Below are 18543 nucleotides of genomic sequence, written 5' to 3' on the forward strand. Positions count from 1 at the left end.
CATGTTCATCATAACATTATAACAGCATTCCCAGTATTATAAAAAAACATAAACGAACTTACAGACAATGCTTCTTAAAGTCCTGCAATGAATAGATGCACCCGTCTTCACTGAGACACGATTTGTGCCTCCATATTGTACTCTGTAATGGCTGACACCCCCACCTGGCCTCGTGGCTTAAATACCTTTAACATGGAACTTCCTGGTCACGTGACCAAACTCAGCACCCTCATATCAGGAAGTTCCTGTATCAACACACCCCCATATCTGCCGTGGGACAGAACAAGCTGTGTAGGGTGTTGACGGATTTAACGACACATTTATATATTTACGCGATCTAACCCAAAAACCATGTATTTTATATGGGTATCCATTACCAGTTGAGTTATTCATATGGTAATCAACGTAGGTTATGCATGCACACTGTTATTGTACCTCCTGTCGCTTGTGTGTACTAAAATAGCAGTACCTGTTGTCTGTTTACAAGTAATTCCCATTGACCAGTACAGGCATGCATTTAAACAATGTATTACTTGATGATTCGCTTCCAAGCAGCACTAAGCCTGTAGCTATCCAAACGGTTACAATTATTTTCATTTCTCTCAATTTCAATAGATTCTCTAATTAATCTTGGCCAGTAGTAACTGGTTTTGCACAGAAATTTCAGCCGCACCACCTCTACATAACAATAGGCTCAGTCAACCATTCTACACAACAAAGACTAATTTCCTGGCAGCGATTTCAGCCGCATCATCTCTACATAACAAATAGGCTCAGTCCCTTTAACATGCACCTTTACATCAGCTGCACCTAGTTTACACAACAAAGGCTCATTCCTAACAGCGTGCTTCAGCCGCACCGAACCTCATAAAAATAATATTCAGGGCCTACCTTGGCTCCTCCCACCCTCAACCAGTATATATACAAGGACGGTTTCCTTGGAATTTCTCTCACTTGATACAGCTATCGTGCTGTGACGGTTCCACCTGAAGACGGAAGCTTGTGTTGCCTCCGAAACGCCGTGATTTTTATTTTATTTTTATTTTACTTTTATTAATTTTAATATTTTACCTACGTGACTTGACCGAAAAAACCTAAGAATACTGAATCCGTAATTACGGTGCAGGGTGCGTTTCAACGGCGTTTTGGCATTGATCCGCCAATGTCAAAGAGCATTTGTCGTTGGTACTGACAATTTGAGGAAGCAGACTGCTGTTTATGTAAGGGGAAGAGCACAGGGCGACCACGCACCTCAAGCGGAAAATGTGAGAAGAAAGGCATTGGGGACGAATTCAACTATTATCTCGATGTTGTCCGTAAAGCAGGTGGAGGGCACAGAGCATTTATAAAATGGTTAGCAAAACTTGATAACTCATTGAACCGTTTGTAACTTTTTGTGTAATGTTGCCATCGTGAAATATACTGCTTTGAAATTGGGTCCATCCTTTTGAAACACCCTGTATATACGTGTTCTTTGGGTCTTTCGGTCAAGCCACGTAGATAGAAAAATAATAAAAATATCACATTTCGATTGCAACGCAAGCAATCGTCATCAGGTGAAAAAATATAGCGGGAGAGCTACTGAGGCAGGAAAATATATACTGGGAGAACTGCCAGGCAGGATGTTATAAAGGTTTGATGGGTGTAGCCCAAGGGTCATAAGCTTAGTGGGCGGGGCTAGAGATTAAATTTGCATGTAAATGTAAGATCGGAGAGCTGAGCCACCTCCACGACGACGAAGCTGTAGAGGTGGCCATTGTATTGAGAGAGATTAGCATGTCAATGGAATAAAAACGAAAACCACCGCCACATCGAGGAAAACAAGCAACGGTGGCTGTCTTAGTGAGACATTTAGCCTGTTAATGTAAAGACATTTTACCTGGTAATGTAACTCAGAGTCAAAAATAATTGTGAACATCGGCAGGTAGGATGGAAACATCACAGCCAGTTATGACGTAAACTGGTTAATAACGTCCTTCCAATGATTGCTCAGTTTGTACCCATTTTCTCGGTTGAAATTGTGTCTGTGTTTATTTATCTAGATGGCTTCATGAACGAATCTTTGCTGATAGCCAGTGGGTTTGCAGTATATACGTGCACACACAAATACATATATCCCCCATTTAATCATGTAATAACAACATCAAGGAATGTGCTGATACAAGTACTTGTTTAGGCCATGACAGCACAGGATAGGGGTGGTATCACAAAGGGATTGTATCACAACCTCACCACCTCTGTCGTTTCAAAACCAATGTTGACAGCCCACACCAGCTATAGAAGACGCAATCAGCAGATTCAGATACCAATTTTTACTATAGTTGTGAACGACTGGGCATTGAACCATCTGTGGTGGTCAGGATTGAAATGCAGTCAGCAAACAACTGCAACTGGCTCATCATTAATTTACATTAAATCCACAATTAGCATTTCTATAATATAAAAATATTTATTTCTTTAAAAATCTTCATGTTTTTTAGAAGCAATTACAGTACATAACAGCAAGCCCAGAGAATGTTCTCATTAGCATATTAATGAAAATTACCATAGACATTCAATTATTATAAAATGCAAAATAGACAAACACCCACTGTATGTTTCATACATTATTCTGTAAGCATCAGCACTTGAAGCCAAAGTCTTGGACATTGCACTAGACTTGCATTCACATAGCCTCAAAACCAACAGAAAGTAACATTTAAGTGACCGAAAAATAACACAGAATGTAGCCTTTGCTATGCAAATCACTTGGGCTAATATTGACTATTATTTACCATTCAGCCAATATCAGCCAATATAAAAAAAATTACAACGCTGGAGAAAATTTATTGATGCAAATGTATCTTACAAATTCAGTTGCGGGTTTTGCGCCATTAAAGAAACAGACCCCCGTGTAGCATGTGACACACTGTTGAGGCAAGTGCTGTTAGCAAGCACCTATGAAGGCCGGGATGGCACAGGAGGGGGTGGGTGGCCAGCACCACGCCTGGGCATCTTTGTCTCCCCAGTGGCGATGATTTTACACCCCGCACCAGGTACTAGGGGAGGCCCAGGACCGGTTCAGGTAATCGTCACTGGTGTTGGCCATGAGCGGGAATCTAACTCAATGACAGAGTCATGAACCAAGTTAACATATGCAAAGCGTGACCACACAAGCAGCACACAGCAAACAACACCGCACACAACTGAATGGTCCTGATCCATCACATTTACTTGTGAATAAAAAAAATCACCTCTCACAATGACGTGCATTACAAAATAACATCCAATAGGCACATTGATTCATCTGCAGTCGATTTGATGGAAGGATATTCTTGTTTTTTTCGGTAAAGTCATGTAGATAGAAAATAAATACAAATAATAAAATAAAATTTAAAGGAGTCACACATTTGAAGATGCATCTCCTTTTGTTCTGCTCTTCGTTGGAATTCAAGTTACATTTGCCAATATTGTACTTCGCATATAATTTTGCAAACATTGTACATTCTTACATGCCTTAGTCAATGCATGTGTAGTGACAGGGTGCCATCTGTTGACCATGAAGGATAACTACGGGTATGGGTACGCCATATAACAGCCAACCATAAGGGGGGCGTAACTGGGCCAAGGGTCAGAGGCGGGGATCTGTCGGGAAGCTCCTGGAACCTGCATGAGAGTTCTAGAAGGGGGGCGTGGCCAGAGGCGGGGCTTGGCCACACCGAGGAGTATATAAGAGGGAGGTAACAGGAGGTTCGGGGCTGCCGTCGCTGTATTCGCCGTCATCTCTTGTTCATCGTCCGGCCGTGTGGCCGATCCGCTGTACGGTCCCCATCGTCGTCGTCGCTGTATAGACAGCCAGCTATATAGTTAGACGCCGGCGATGTGGCTGTAGGAATGGGTCAGCTATACGTAGCCCAGTGTATATGTGGCTCAGTGATTCTGCCTGTGAAGCGTGAGAAATAAACAAGGAGCCTTCTACACGTCTTGTCTCGGAAGTTGCTCACTACACATGAACCTTATGGCGGGTCCTCGGGGTCCCATAAGCCCCCAGCTCTCGTATAAACTGCGTTGCGACGTCATTTTATGTCTGTTGAAGGCGAACGATACGGCAATATATTCCTCTCGACGAGCCCTACACGATGCGCTAGTCAAAGTTTAAAAGTTTTGTTTCTTCTGTGCATTCGTCCTCGCTGCGCTTGGACGACGACAACAGAATGATACGCGCTAGGTGGGTCGCGGCGTTCATGTGCGCGGTGGGACGGAGTTGCCAAAAATAAATAAATGAGATTTTGACTTCCGTTTATTTGGGGACCCGGGGTCCCGCCATAAGGTTCACATGGACAAGAATGCATTTTCTACATTCACAAATCAATGCAATATCATAATGCCCAAGTTCACCGTTTTTTTTAAGCAGGACAATTTTAAAACCTATTAAACTTTGAGCCTCATCGGGAAGGTCAGAGCTGTTAAATAAATGCTGTTGGGTGGGTTTGCCCGATGTTATAGACAAGAGCCATTCACCAACACTAAGGGAAACTTCTCCGGGGGGGGGGGGGAAGAATAATATCGTCATCTACACGGTAGCTGACACTGACAAATAGAAAATACTCCTGCTCATAGACATGCTATTACCCACAATCTCCCATAATATGATTCTTCACATTTTCTGCTGAAGGGTTGGATGCTCTTAAGTAAATTGACTTGCAAAGTGTTTTCCAGAATAGGATATTGAGCAGGCGGCATCCCATGTGGCAGCGCTGATGGCATGACACAGGGAGCATTGCTCAGTGAACGCTGCTCTGCCTTCCGACTGGCCAGGCAATATCACGTGGTATCACCCCTTAAAGTACCGTCACATAAATACATTTCCGTTGAGAGTGATCCTAGTCAATTGTTTTTACGTACATTGTAAAACGCTTGATCGAAATTTTCTGATTTTTTTTGTAACCAACAAATGGAAAGAGCAGAAAATAAAAGAAAACTATCATTCAAATAAAGTTAAAAACAAATTTTGTTCTATTCTATTCCTACATATGACAATATGTTCAAGAGCTAAATGCAAATGGCAAAGTGTTCTATGAGTGCAGACAGTGGATTAGTCTAAAGTCCGTTTGGGTTGAATTGCAACAAATGTTGAAAACAGCACTGGTTCACACTTCACTTGGTTTGAGGCAAAGGGAGCCATCCAAATTGCACGCACAGCATCACACCACATGACGTTCTGCTTGGCAGATAAGGTATACATCATTACTATTGTTATAATAACATTACTTGGATGCAATGTATCTTACAAACGTGATAAACTCATACATGTGTTTTTTTGCCGAAATAAATAAAAAGGAAAATATATACGTTCTAAACTTTTTACTTTTCGGTTTGGCAGGCAGTAAAATGTTTGTATTGTAGAATGTAACCACACTTATGTAATATCCCACAAGATCATATAGTTTATCAGCAGTACATCGAGCAACTCTGAATGATGAGAGTTAAAATCCTGACTCAGCCCATCATCCCTCCGGGATAACTATTAAAAAAAGGGAAATTTGTGAATGTGTATCTGTTCGAAATGTTTAGCATACTTCCCGACATGCAACAAACTTGAAATTTGGCATGTGGGTTAGCTTCCAGACTGTAAATAATGCAAAAAGTATAAAAATAGACTTTTGTATTTTGAGGGGCGGGGGGGGGGTGCAATAATGGATATATTTTGCACAGCTAGTGAGCGGTGACGTCACATCTGTGATGTCATCCGCATGCGGCAGCGTCACGCAGTGTGCCTGCTGACGTCACACATCCCCCCCCCCACTCTCCGCATAGGCCGTGTATTAATCCAAGACAAGAATCCAAGTCTCTGGCATTGACTATATATCTTTTGTATTCTCCTCAGGGAATGGAGTCTTTGCTCTGCTGCAAGTCTCCGGCCACCACTCTCCCATTGACATATTTCGTTGCTTCCTCTTAGTACCTTTCATGCGACGGTCAATGGTATAGTGTATAGCAGATTGTATAATAATAAATAGTATAAAAATGTAATGTTTAATAAACCAAATCACCCAGAAGACATTGTATACAGTGCAAAAATGAAAACCCATGTTTGAACAAGCACTGCAGCAATGTAATACTGGCTCATGTTAGATCACTAAAACACACACACAACTACTCACACATAACCCGGATAAAAAAAAAAACGGAGCAATCAGTTCAAGCACAGTGGATTCATAGTCCAGAGCACCTGATCGACAGTTGGAAGGGGAGTGTGGCGAGACTTATGATACCATCGCAGTGAGTGAGGCTGCAGCTCCACTCGCACACACGCCCACCAATAAAACTTCTCAAAAGTATTTAACATTCATTTCAAATAAGATGTTTGTTCTTTTCTAAGTCCGCTTGTCCTGGCGAGGGTCGTGGCAACAACATGTTGAGTTTGGCGGTCCAGACCTCCCTTTCCCTGGCGACAGACTCTAGTTCTTCCTAGGGAATTTCCAGGCGTTCTCAGGCCAGCTGAGCATGTCCTGGACCAGCCCCAGTCTTCACCCAGTGGGACATGCCCGGTAGCGTTCCAGGGGGAGTCTACCGGGGGGCATCCTTACCAGGTGCCCGAACCACCTTAGCTGGCTCCTCTCAATCCAGAGGAGCAGCGGCTTGACTCTGAGGCTGTCCCGGATTACCGGGAGACTGAGCCCGGCAACCCTGTGGAGAAACCTCATTCTGGCCCCTTGTACCCATGATCTCATCCTTTCGGTCATTACCCAAAACTTATAACCATAGGTGAGGGTGGGAACGTAGATCGACCTGTAAACTGAGAGCTTTGTTCAAGAACTCAGCTCCCGCTTCACTACCACGAAATGGCCCAGTGCCCACAACACTGCGGACACCGCACCGATCCCGAGCTACCTCTTACCATCACTCGCAAAAGAGACCGAGGTACTTAAACTCCTCCACAAAGAGCAACTGCTCCCCCCTCACCTGGAGAGAAAAATCCACCATCTCCCAGGAGTAAACCATGACTTCGGATTTGGAGGTGCTGATCTTCATCCCAGCCGCTTCACACTTGGCATCATACCGTTCAAGTGTATGCTGGAGATCACAAACTGATAAGGCAAAGAGGACAACGTCATCTGCAAAAGCAGCGACGTCACCTCCATGCCCCCGTACTGGATACTCTCCATACCTCAGCTGCGCCTTGATATCCCGTCCATGAAAATCACAAACAGGAGTGGAGACAAGACACACCCTTGGCCAAGTTCAACACCCACAGTGAACGACTTTTATTTATACTCTCTGGTTCTTTCGGTAAAGTCACGTAGATAAAAAAAACGTTTCGGTCGCAACACAAGCATCCATCATCAGGTGAGAAAGAATGATCTGCTGTTGTGGCTTTATATAGGCATGGGAGGGGGGGGAAGGGGGGGTTTGTAGAGTCGTGGCTGCAGGAGTTCACGAGGGGGGAGAGGGGAAAGGGTTTGTAGTGTGCAGGGACGGGTGGGGGCTGGATAAATGAGCATGTCAATGAGCTTGAATTAGTAAACGAAAGCAGCACGGGTGGGTGAGTGAAAATCACAGCATTTAAAACTTGATGTGGTTCATTGTTCCACGACCATGACCGAATCCACATTTTCCTCCTGAATCTGAGGCTCTACCACCGGGCAGGGCCTTCTCTCCAGCAGTCTGGCATAGGCTTTACCTGGGACGCTGAGGAGTGCGATTCCTATGTAGTTGGAGCACACCGTCTGGTCCCCCATTTAAAAAATGGTAATAACGACCTCAGTTTGCCAATCCCGAGGTACTGTACCCACCTTCCATGCAACATTGAAGAGGCGTTTAAACCACGACACTCCTACACTATTCAGCGCATTCAACTCTAGGCGAATCTCGTCCACTCCAGCAGCTTTGCCGCTACGAAGGCCCTCAATCGCCACAGCAGCTTCGGCAGTCGTGATGGATCAAACCCCCCCCCCCAGCTGTTTCCAGGGCTGCCTCCTGAGCGGAGGGCATGTCTACCGGGTTGAAGAGCTCCTTAGACTATACCTTTTAGTCGAGGTCAATGTTACGCCACCATTAATGAAAACAGCCTGGGCCATGTCCCATCGACCTCTCCTAAGGCGTCGGATGGTTTGCCAGAACATCTTTGAGGCTGCCCGGTAGTCCCTCTCCATGGCCTCTCCAAACTGCTCCCACGCCAAGGCTTTTGCTTCTACGACTGCTGCAGCTGCAGGTGGTGATCTGTTGACAGCTCTGCCCCTCTCTTCACCCGAGTGTCCAGAACATATGGCCTTAGGTCCGATGATACAACTAAAATGGGAATCATTGACCTTCAGCTCAAGGTGCTCTGGCTACCATGTACACTTATGAGCATCCTTGCGTTCAAACATGGTGTTAGTTCTTGACATTCTGTGACTAGCGCAGAATTCCAATAACATCTCACCATTCGGGTTCAGATCCTCCCAATCACGCCTCTCCAGGTAACTCCATCGTTTCCCACGTGAGTAGGCGGCACTCTACCGAGCACTGCACCCACCGTCTCCAAGAAGGCCAAATACTCTGAACTGCTGTTTGGCGCATAAGCACAGGCAACAGTCAGAGTTTTCCATTCCGCGACCTGAAGTCTCATTGAGGCGACCCTCTCATCCACTGGGACAAACTTCCACTGAACAGCACCCAGCTGGGGGCTTGTGACATCCCCACACCCGCCCCAGGGCTACTCACCATGGGTTACTCCGGAATAGGGAATAGAAGAGAGACCACCCCCGATCGAGAAGTTTGATTTCAGTGCCAATGCTGTGTGTGGAGACGAGACCGACTATATCTAGTTGGTACCTTTCCACCTCCTTCACCAGCTCTGGCTTCTTCAGGTCCAGTCAGTGTGAGACCATCCCTCTCCCTGCCATACTGGCATCGCACCCGCCCTTCGTCTGCGCATGGTGGGCTCACACAACGGCGCCACGTAGCCATTTTCGGGCTGGGCCCGACCAGGTTACGTGGGTCACCAGGCCACCAGGCGCTTGCCGGCGAACACCACCCCGAGGCCTGGCTCCAGGGGTGTGTCCCGGTATCAATGAACATGTATATTACATTATTATTCCCTTCTTGAGATCTAGCTAGCACTGTGGATTGGATCCGTGGAGCCTATAGTCATATATTTTAGAATGGGAATGAAGGCTGTGGTGAGGCAGGAAAAACTCAGCCAACTTAATCCACACTCTTTGGTTTTGTCGGTAAAGTCACGTAGGTAAAAAATAAAAGAAAACAAATTAATAAAATCACGACGTTTCGGGCACAACACAAGCGTCCTTCTTCAGGTGGGGACAACGTAGCGAAAGCACAAACGCTTAAGTGTGTCTCAGAGATGGCTGTGACTAGGGATTATATAGTCGCGGGGCCTGGAGGGAGGGGGGGGGCATGGTAAGTGTGGGGGCGGGGTGTGGGCTGGGAGGTGCTTGTGTTGCGCCCGAAACGTCGTGATTTACTTGATTTTTCTCTTTTATTTTTTACTTACGTGACTTTACCGAAAAAAACAAAAAGTATGGATCCTTGCAGTCACGAAAACTTAAAATCTAGAACCTAATCCACCTGCTGCAGCTATGCATGCCGACTCGGCAAAGGATTCTCAAGGATGTAGTATGACCCACACTTCCATAGCACACATTGCCATAAGACACAATGGTCGATTCCCATATTTTATGCAAGACCCCTTGTATGATGTATGAAAATCAACAATTCAACTTCCCTGAACAACGTGCAGATTTGTACTTTTACAGTCAAGAGGGACTAAAATTAGGAAATGAAAATATGGAATGCTGGCCATAGCAGAACTTGTTAAGCCCACCACTTTTGCAAGTGTCTAATGCCACAAAACCCGTGCATTGAAAAAAACTGCATTTTCACGTGACAAAAATGTATTGCATGTAATCTGGACCTTGTTTAACCTATTTTTACTTAGAAGGCATCAACATTCACACAACACATTATTGCACAAAATAGGAGTTGTACAGTACTCCAAAAACCCTGCTATTAATTAAATGGGGCATATCATGAACATATTTTTATCCAAAACCATGTGTTCTTCATCAATGTTGGCAGCCGGCACATTCTGTAATCCTCTAGCATTTTAAACACAGTCCAGGTGATTAACCAGCCAGGACAGAAAGATTCATGTAGAAAGGGTTTTAAATTGTGCACCAACACATGAAAGTTGACACTTGTGAAACTGTGGCTGACCTTTATTGTCAACAGTTTTTCTTGGTCTACATTGGCGGTCAAGCATGGATGTTAAGTCTGTGCAAGTCGACATAAAGCACTACGAATCAAGTGCTCTCACATCAAGATCTAAGACAATTTAGATATGTTGAGAGATTGTCAGTGGTTAGACAATAAGCTAAACAAATAGTTATTTTATTTAAATTTCCTGGAGAAATTAAAGATTTATGAATGCATGTATTCTCTTTGGTTCTTTTGGTAAAGTCACGTAGGTAGAAAAATAATAGATCACGACGTTTCGATCGCAACACAAGCAATCGTCATCAGGTGGGACAACCACAAGACCCCTTGTATGATGGATTCCTGCAGTCACGAAAGCTTCAAATCAATGCATGTATTATTACGTTTGACATATTTTGGCTATTTTTCCCCAACGGCATCCCAACTATGCTAAAAGCATCGTGTCATGAGGCGAGGTATCCATCCGGATCGCTCGGTAGAGCTGGAGTTTATTTAACATGAAAATGTTTCTGTGGAGTCATTAATGACCGGCCTGAGACCATCAGCAATCTATAGTTGAGGACCCAGAATCAAAGACGGCCACCGATTCGAACCCAGAATTTCAGTGGTGGCAACTTGGTGCTCTCACCTCTGAGTCAACCAGCCACCTCTTTCTTTTTTTACAGCGCCATGGGGTGGCATGTTAACCTGTACATGTTCGCAGGGGCATTGATGTAACCCCAAAGACACCCAAGAGCCACAAATTCACCACTTTGAACAAGAATGAGACGGAAAATAAATTAAATTAAGGATTGCACAATGCTCAGTAAAAAAATAATCCACACATTTGAGAGAAGTCACTCAATTTCCCCATTAACGTCCACCTCTAGACGATATTGACATGAAAACTCGACACCAATGCACTCATTGATTTGCATTCAACACTTTCAAAATACTTTCTTACCATCCAACAATACACCACACAATGCGCGATTAATGCTGTTCTGAGTATAATGCATGTGGTGTGTGGACAGAATCGATAATGCCTTTGCATCGGCGTGGTTCCATTGAATCCATGGCTTCAGGAACTGGTACATACAGGCCTGCCAAGCACTTGTGTGCTCGTGGCACTCCCACTCATGTGTTTTGCTTCGAAAGCAAACTGTCTACAAAGCTTTATACGAATACAATCCATGGTGGCACCAGGGTGCACTTTGCCAATGCACACTCTAGCAAAGGCCAACGTGCCAATTTTATTGTAAAAAAGATCAACTTTTGCCGACACTAGAGCATGCAGATTGTCATTGAGTGAGACATTTAAATGGTGTTATTTACAATGCAATTTTTATTGTTTATTTTGGAAAAAACACCTTTTAAGCTTGCTTCACATTTACTTTTTGTAAGCCAACAAGGTGCAGAAGACATTGGAGGTCCCACAACATTTCTGTAATGTGATCAGGATGAGATCGCAAATCAGTAATGAGTGGAATAAAATAATCAATGAAAAAAGACAAACCGTGTGAATGATCACACAATCGACTCACCTGAAGGATCATCCTGCCCATTCTCACTCATGCCTTCTCTTCCAGCCATGCCGTTTTCTGCAAAATGACAACATTCCCATGAGATCTCAAATGAAACCGACTTCATACCTCAGGAACCTCAACAAAAACAAGTTCATTTTAACAAGGAGAAAAGGAAAAGAAAGACTCATTTTAAAAACCTAAATTCTCTGCTAACCTGCTTCCATGTCCAAAGGGACTGGGGAAGGGACGCAGCGGTGAGAAATATTTTAGCCCGCAAGCAAGTCGAAAGTGAGAGAGCACACAACAGAGCCACGGCGTAGCACCGCGCGCCTTGGCTGCAGACGCCGCTGCTGCTGCGAGCGGCAGCGCACGTCTCCCGGCTCTGTCTCAAGGGTCAGCATGGCCGCGCAAGCATGCAAATCACGGCGAATTAAATTAACCACTCTTTTAGACGTGTTTAATGTATGCAAAAGCAACGCCCACCCCCGGCGCTACCGCCACCATCATCAGCGAGGCACGGCAGATGCCCGACCAGAAAGCGGGCCCGCGAGCTGCCCACCAACAAAAACTCGCTTAACCCTTCCAAGGCTAATTGTGAAGCTGGGTTATGCACGATTGATAATCATGGAAGGAAAAACAAATAATGTTTTAAATTAAATCGGCAAAATAAAAACTCATATCAATAGCTCCATATCTGAGAGCCAATTCATGCGATGGTGAAAAACAGGGCTTCGGCTATTTTTTAAAGAAAAATATACAAATTGTGAGGAGATAAATCAATAATAATGTTGTAATTCTACCAATTATTGTTATGAACTGCCTTTAAATCTTGACTGTAAGCTTTCGTGATTGCAGGAATTCATATTCTTTGGGTCTTTCGGTAAAGCCACGTAGATAGAAAAATAATAATATCATTGATCCGCCAATGTCAAAGAGCATTTGTCGTTGGTCCCGACAATTTGAGGAAACAGGCTGTTTATGTAAGGGGAAGAGCACAGGACGACCACGCACCTCAGAGGAAAACGTGAGAAGAGAGGCGTTTGGAACGAATTCAACTATCATCTCGATGTTGTCCGTACAACAAGTGGAGGGCACAGAGCATTTATAAAATGGTTAGTAAAACTTGATAACTCATTGAACCGTTTGTAACTTTTTGTGCAATTGTAACATGTTGCCATCGTGAAATATACTGCTTTGAAATTGGGTCCATCCTTTTGAAACACCCTGTATATACGTGTTCTTTGGGTCTTTCGGTAAAGCCACGTGAATATAAAAATAATAAAAATTATCACGACGTTTCGATCGCAACACAAGCAATCCTCATCAGGTGAAAAATATAGTGGGAGAGCTGCTGAGGCTGGGAGTTATAAAGATTTGAGATGGGTGTAGCCCAAGGGTCAGTGGGCAGGACTCAAGATGAAATTTGAATGTAAATGTAAGATCGGGTAAATCTTGACAAACGAAGCTGTGGGGGTGGCCATTGTATTGTGAGAGATTAGCATGTCAATGTAAGAAATTTGCTTATAAATGTAAGCTCGGAGAGAGCTCGGAAAGAGCCATCGCCACATGGAGGTGGAAAAGGATGGCAAGCCGCCATTTCCTAACACAGCTAACGGTGGCTGTGTTAGTGAATGTGACTCAGAGAGTCGAAAATAACTGCTCACATAGTTATGACCTAAGCTGGTTAATAAAGTCCTTCCAATGATTGCTCAGTTTGTACCCATCTTCTCAGTTGAAATTGTGTCTGTGTTTATATATCTGGATGGCTTCATGAACGAATGTTGGCTGATAGCCAGTGGGTTTGCAGAGTATCGTCGTCTTGGCAAAATAAATTTCGTGTGTGCCCACTGCGTTAAAATAATGATCAGCCATGGCTGAGGTATTGATCCTACCGTATTTCAGATCTGCCTTATGTTCACGAACCCGGTCCGAGACATGTCGTTGAGTTTACCCAATGTAACTGCTGCCCCAGACACAGCAGAGTTTGTAGACACTGGGGTATTGCACGTCAGGGATCACAGATGGGATAAAATCACGAATTGTATGTACTGTGTTGAATCGTTCTCAGATGGTTCTTTCCCAACGGTTGGGGTGATAGCTTTACGGATTGTGTAGTCTGAATATCCATTCTTCTTCAGGGCTTGGTGTACGTGCTCCAGCTCACTGGCTAGGTGGTGATGGTCGGAAATGCAACGAGCTCTATGGTATAGAGTTTTGATGAGGGAATTCTTCTGGGATGGATGGTGGTGGAAGTCAAGTTTTAGGTAGGCATCCGTATGGGCGGCTTTCCTGGAGACAGTGTCCCATTGAGCCATCAGGTCTCTTTTCGATTAAAACATCTAAGAATTGTAACTTGCCATTCCTTTTCCACCTCCATGGTGAATTCGATGGCTGGGTGTATGGAATTGATGTGGTTGAAGAAATGATCCAGAGCTCGTAGACCATGTGGCCAGATGACGAACGTATCATCTACGCATCTCTTCCACAAGGAAGGATGTAGGGTGGATGCCTGGGTGGCATCTGTCTCAAATTTCTTCATGAAAACATTGGCTACAACTGCAGATAAGGGGGAGAACCCATTGGGGTACCTTCAACTTGTTTGTAGAATGTTCCATTCCAGGTGAAGTAAGTGTTGGTGAGGCAGTGTCTAACCAGGGCCGGTACATCAGCATTCATTCCTTGTTGGACCAAATCTTCAATGATTGCAATGGTGTCAGGCACATTAACTTTGGTAAACAAAGATACATCGAAACTAACGAGCAAATCACCTGGAGATAGTGAGATGTCCCTAATTGAAAAATATCAAGTGAGCTGAGTTAAGTACAGCTGAGGTGGTCTTACCAGTGAATGGTTGCAAGGTCTCAGACAGAAATCGGGCCAGTTTATAGGTGGGCGAGCTAATGGTGGAAACGATATAATGGAGTGGTGTACCTTCTTAATGGATTTTTGGTAAGCCATAAAATCAGGGTGGTCTAGCAGCAGAGGGTTTTAAGGAAAGCCGCTTGGTTGGTTCGATCAAAGATGTCGAATCAGTGATGTTGGTTTTCGTAACCAGGCGGTTGGTAGGATCTCTCTTGATATTGGTATAGCTGCCATCATTAAGTAGGTCCTGAATTTTGTGTTTGTATGTGGTTTTGTCCATGATGACAGTGGCATTGCCCTTGTCGGCTGAGACGATGACTATGTCATCTCTCTTTTTTAGTTGCGAAAGCTCAAGGCGCTCATCCTTGCTGATGTTGCTAGTAGGTATCTTAGCGTTTTTTAGGATTGCAACGATTTCTGATCTTGCCACGTCTGCAGGAACGTGTCCCAAACCCTGAAGGGCTACGTCGACCTGGGCAATGATATCATCAACTGGGATGTGTTTAAGGGTGACTGCGAAATTCAACCATTTAGCTAGAACCGATTTTAGGCTGTCGGAAATTGGGCTGTAGCTCTGATTGATAACAAGCTTGTCGCCATCTAACTTTTTAATGTATGGATCTGACTTATTTTTGGAAAGGAGGTTGAACAGGTACATTCAAACAACACGCCAACATGTGTGAAAAGAACACTTCCTTTGTGGATATGCAATTACCATTAGCATTCCCTGCATAACTGGAATGAGGTCCCTTTTCTTGTCACCACCAAAATAAATGTGGGCAAATATGGCTGACAGCAATAATGCACTTTTCAGGATGTGATGATGGTTAGAGCATATGCACAAAGGTTTAGTTGCTTTTTACATATTTGTGCACAAAAGCCATTTCAACAACCTCCACTTCAACATCCGACCCATTTGCCTGGCTCCTAATGCAGGCTCAAACACTCGGCATATGTTTCATTCGCTCTGTTCATTCCACTCTGAATCTATGGAACTCTTGCCTTGTATATGCTTAACGTTAAACTTCTAACCTGCTATAACTTCACAAGTTATGTATTAACCACCTGAAATGTGTATACGTTTAAATGCTATATCTGGAAACCATTGGATAACAAGACAGGCAAGCCTCAGATTGGGTGATTCGACAAATAGATTCACAGAAGACAGACTTGACTCTGGAGGAATGTTCAGACAAGAGACTCACAGAGTGGTGTTGATTACATTTTTTAAAACAATATAATACTTTGAGACCTTTGCAACATTTTTTACAACCCATTCTATATGAAACTGGCTCATTGATAAGTTGAATGTAATAGCAAAATAAAATAAAAATTCAACATTGATTGATGTACTTGAAACTGCAGTAGCAAGTGAAAGCAACTGCCAAAGAAACCATCCCTATTCCTTAACAAAACTCTTGTGAAGAGAGGATTCAGTTTGGGTCACAGAATGCTCAATGTTACTGAAACAGTGGGAAATAGCATTCATATATACAATCATTGACAGTAATCACTTATCAATTTATTATAGAATACAACTGAGCTTTAAGTGGATTACAAGATTACACTTTTGGTTGCTGGTAATGTGAGTATGGCTGCCTGTTGCCTAAGGAGACTATACTTTAATTCGCAAAATTGGATAGGTTGAATTTGTTCTCTGAAAATCTAAAAGTAAAATGCAACAAACACAGTAGAACCCCTCTTAACGACCACCCCTGTTAACGACTAATCGCTTAACGACGGGCCACCATAGAGTCCAATGTGTTCGCTTACCATCCATTCCCCTGTTAACGATGGGCTGTTGTAGGTCCAGTAAATATAAATTAATGCATTGATTAACCATATTTATTTTAATACTATGCATTTATAATGTTGTTAGTATCTTTCGACTGTACTAACCAAACCAAAGCCTGCAAATCATGAGTTGCTAACCTGTGAAAGGGTTAAGTTAATTTCCATATCCTGGACGCAAGTCAAGCTTTCTGCTGGATGATGTGATAAATACTTGCCAACGGTGCCACAACAGAGCAACAGCGCAGCCTTTTCCCAATACTCTAATCTTCGTTGACGGTCTCCTCTTATGTGCACTCGAAAAGTGCACTAGCAATATGAAACAGCTATTTGTGCATTCCATGTTCTCTTTGCCTTACCTAGAGTCTGTGTTTCATGTAATGAAATGGGTAGACTTGTTCATAAAATATTGTTTAATTAATATAGCGTCGTCGTAGTAATTTCCATCTCATAACCACCAAGGAACGGCAACCAGGCAGTGAGCCGGTGCCAACAATTACCCAAGATCTGCAGTCCTCTATATATGTGTTTATACATGCGGGAGGAATCCAGAGCACCCAGCAAAAACCCATGCATATGAAGGGGAAACATTACCTAAAGAGAAGGGACATTGTTGGTTCGCACATTGCTGTACTCCCGTCTTCTCGAAAGCCAGGGCGTGTGGCACCTCGATGCCCACGGGAAGGGAGTTTCGCAACATTTGTGCAGCGATCCACCAACTCGCTGCCTCCACAGTGCTGGATTCGACGAGGGCGCGAATGCCGATCCATATTTATTGTAGGGTTCAGTAACGTGGTAGTTTTACGCCAAAATTCTTGTCATTAATTTACTGATCAAACTCTTAAACACAAGATCCAGGTTCGTTTCAACACAGTACACAAAATCTGTGATTTGATCCCATCTGCAAAGGATGTGATTCCTGATATGCAATACCCGGGTGTCTACAAACTGAGTTGTGGCTGCGGCAGCAGTGACATTGGGGAAACGAAACGACATGTCTCGGACCGCGTTCGCGAACACAAGGCAAATCTGAAACACAAAACCTCTGCCGTTGCTGATCATTGTTTTAACGCAGTGGGCTCACACGAAATTGACTTTTCTAAGACGAAGGTACTCTGCAAACCCACCGGCTATTATCAGAGATGTGTTCATGAAGCCATCCAGATATTTAAACAGACACAAACTGAGCAATCATTGGAAGAACGTTATTAACTGACTGCGATGTTTCCCTCCTACCTGCCTATGTCAGCTGTTATTTCCGACTCTCTGTGTCTTTCTCCCTCTCTCTGTGCATCTCTCTCCGATCTCAACTCCAGCGACCCGGGTGCTGCCGCGGGGTCCACTTTCTGCCCCGCCTCCTCCCCCCCCTTCTCTCTCCCCCCGTACTGCTGAGGCCCACTATACACTACACTATACACTACACTATATACTACCATACACTACCATACACTACCATACACTACCATACACTACACTATACACTACTATACACTACACTATACACACTACACTATACACACTACACTATACAATACACTACTATACACTACACTATAGACTATATAACCTCGTGCCACGGCAGATCTCTTGCCTACCTCAGCAGTTTTTTCTTGCTGTGGTGGTTGTCCCACCTGATGACGATTGCTTGTGTTGCGATCAAAACGTCGTGATCTATTATTTTTCTACCTACGTGACTTTACCGAGAGAACCAAAGAGTATGGATTCATGCACTCACGAAAACTTCCAATCAAGATTGAGAAACTATAACTTTAAAAAATCTAGTGACGTCTACGTAGTGTCACTCATGATGTGAAATCCAAGGACACTGTAGTGATATCAATGTAGCAATAGTTTTAATGAAAGCAATATATCACTAATAAAACCACAAAACTTTAAAATCATGTTAGTTAGCATTGGGCAGTCTTGGTATAAACCTACAAGAGATATCCGTTTTATGTAATGCATTTTCATTTAAACTATTGGCTTTGCAATACTGATGGGGTGATACACCAAGATCAAATGTCCTGACAAAAGAACTGCTGGTTGCATCTCACTAAAGCAAATAAGTAAAGCCATTTAACTGTGGCCCTGACTTGGAAAAAAAGTGTTCAGTTTTTTATACACTTGAGCCAAATAAGGTTTCTGAAAAAAAGTCAAAAGAATCAACCACACTCTAACGTACCAATGA

At 43.6% G+C, this 18543-nt stretch overlaps 1 protein-coding gene across 8 annotated transcripts in view; it reads right to left on the reverse strand.

Annotated features, from left to right (window-relative positions):
* The window catches only part of LOC133345208 (POU domain, class 2, transcription factor 3S-like), a 96937-nt gene that overhangs the window by 49341 nt on the left and 29053 nt on the right, over positions 1 to 18543 (reverse strand). For 6 of the 8 annotated variants that reach the window (XM_061555762.1, XM_061555768.1, XM_061555767.1 and 3 more), the window contains exon 2: positions 11721 to 11777. In XM_061555762.1, the coding sequence (XP_061411746.1) occupies positions 11721 to 11777 (57 nt within the window). Of the gene's footprint in view, positions 1 to 11720; positions 11827 to 11916; positions 12042 to 18543 lie in introns of those variants that run through there. The other 2 variants (XM_061555763.1, XM_061555764.1) reach the window with 2 other exon arrangements.

This window comes from Lethenteron reissneri, chromosome 21 (genome assembly GCF_015708825.2).
Source record: "Lethenteron reissneri isolate LAM-NWPU_2019-01 chromosome 21, ASM1570882v1, whole genome shotgun sequence".
In the NCBI taxonomy this organism is placed as follows: domain Eukaryota; kingdom Metazoa; phylum Chordata; class Hyperoartia; order Petromyzontiformes; family Petromyzontidae; genus Lethenteron; species Lethenteron reissneri.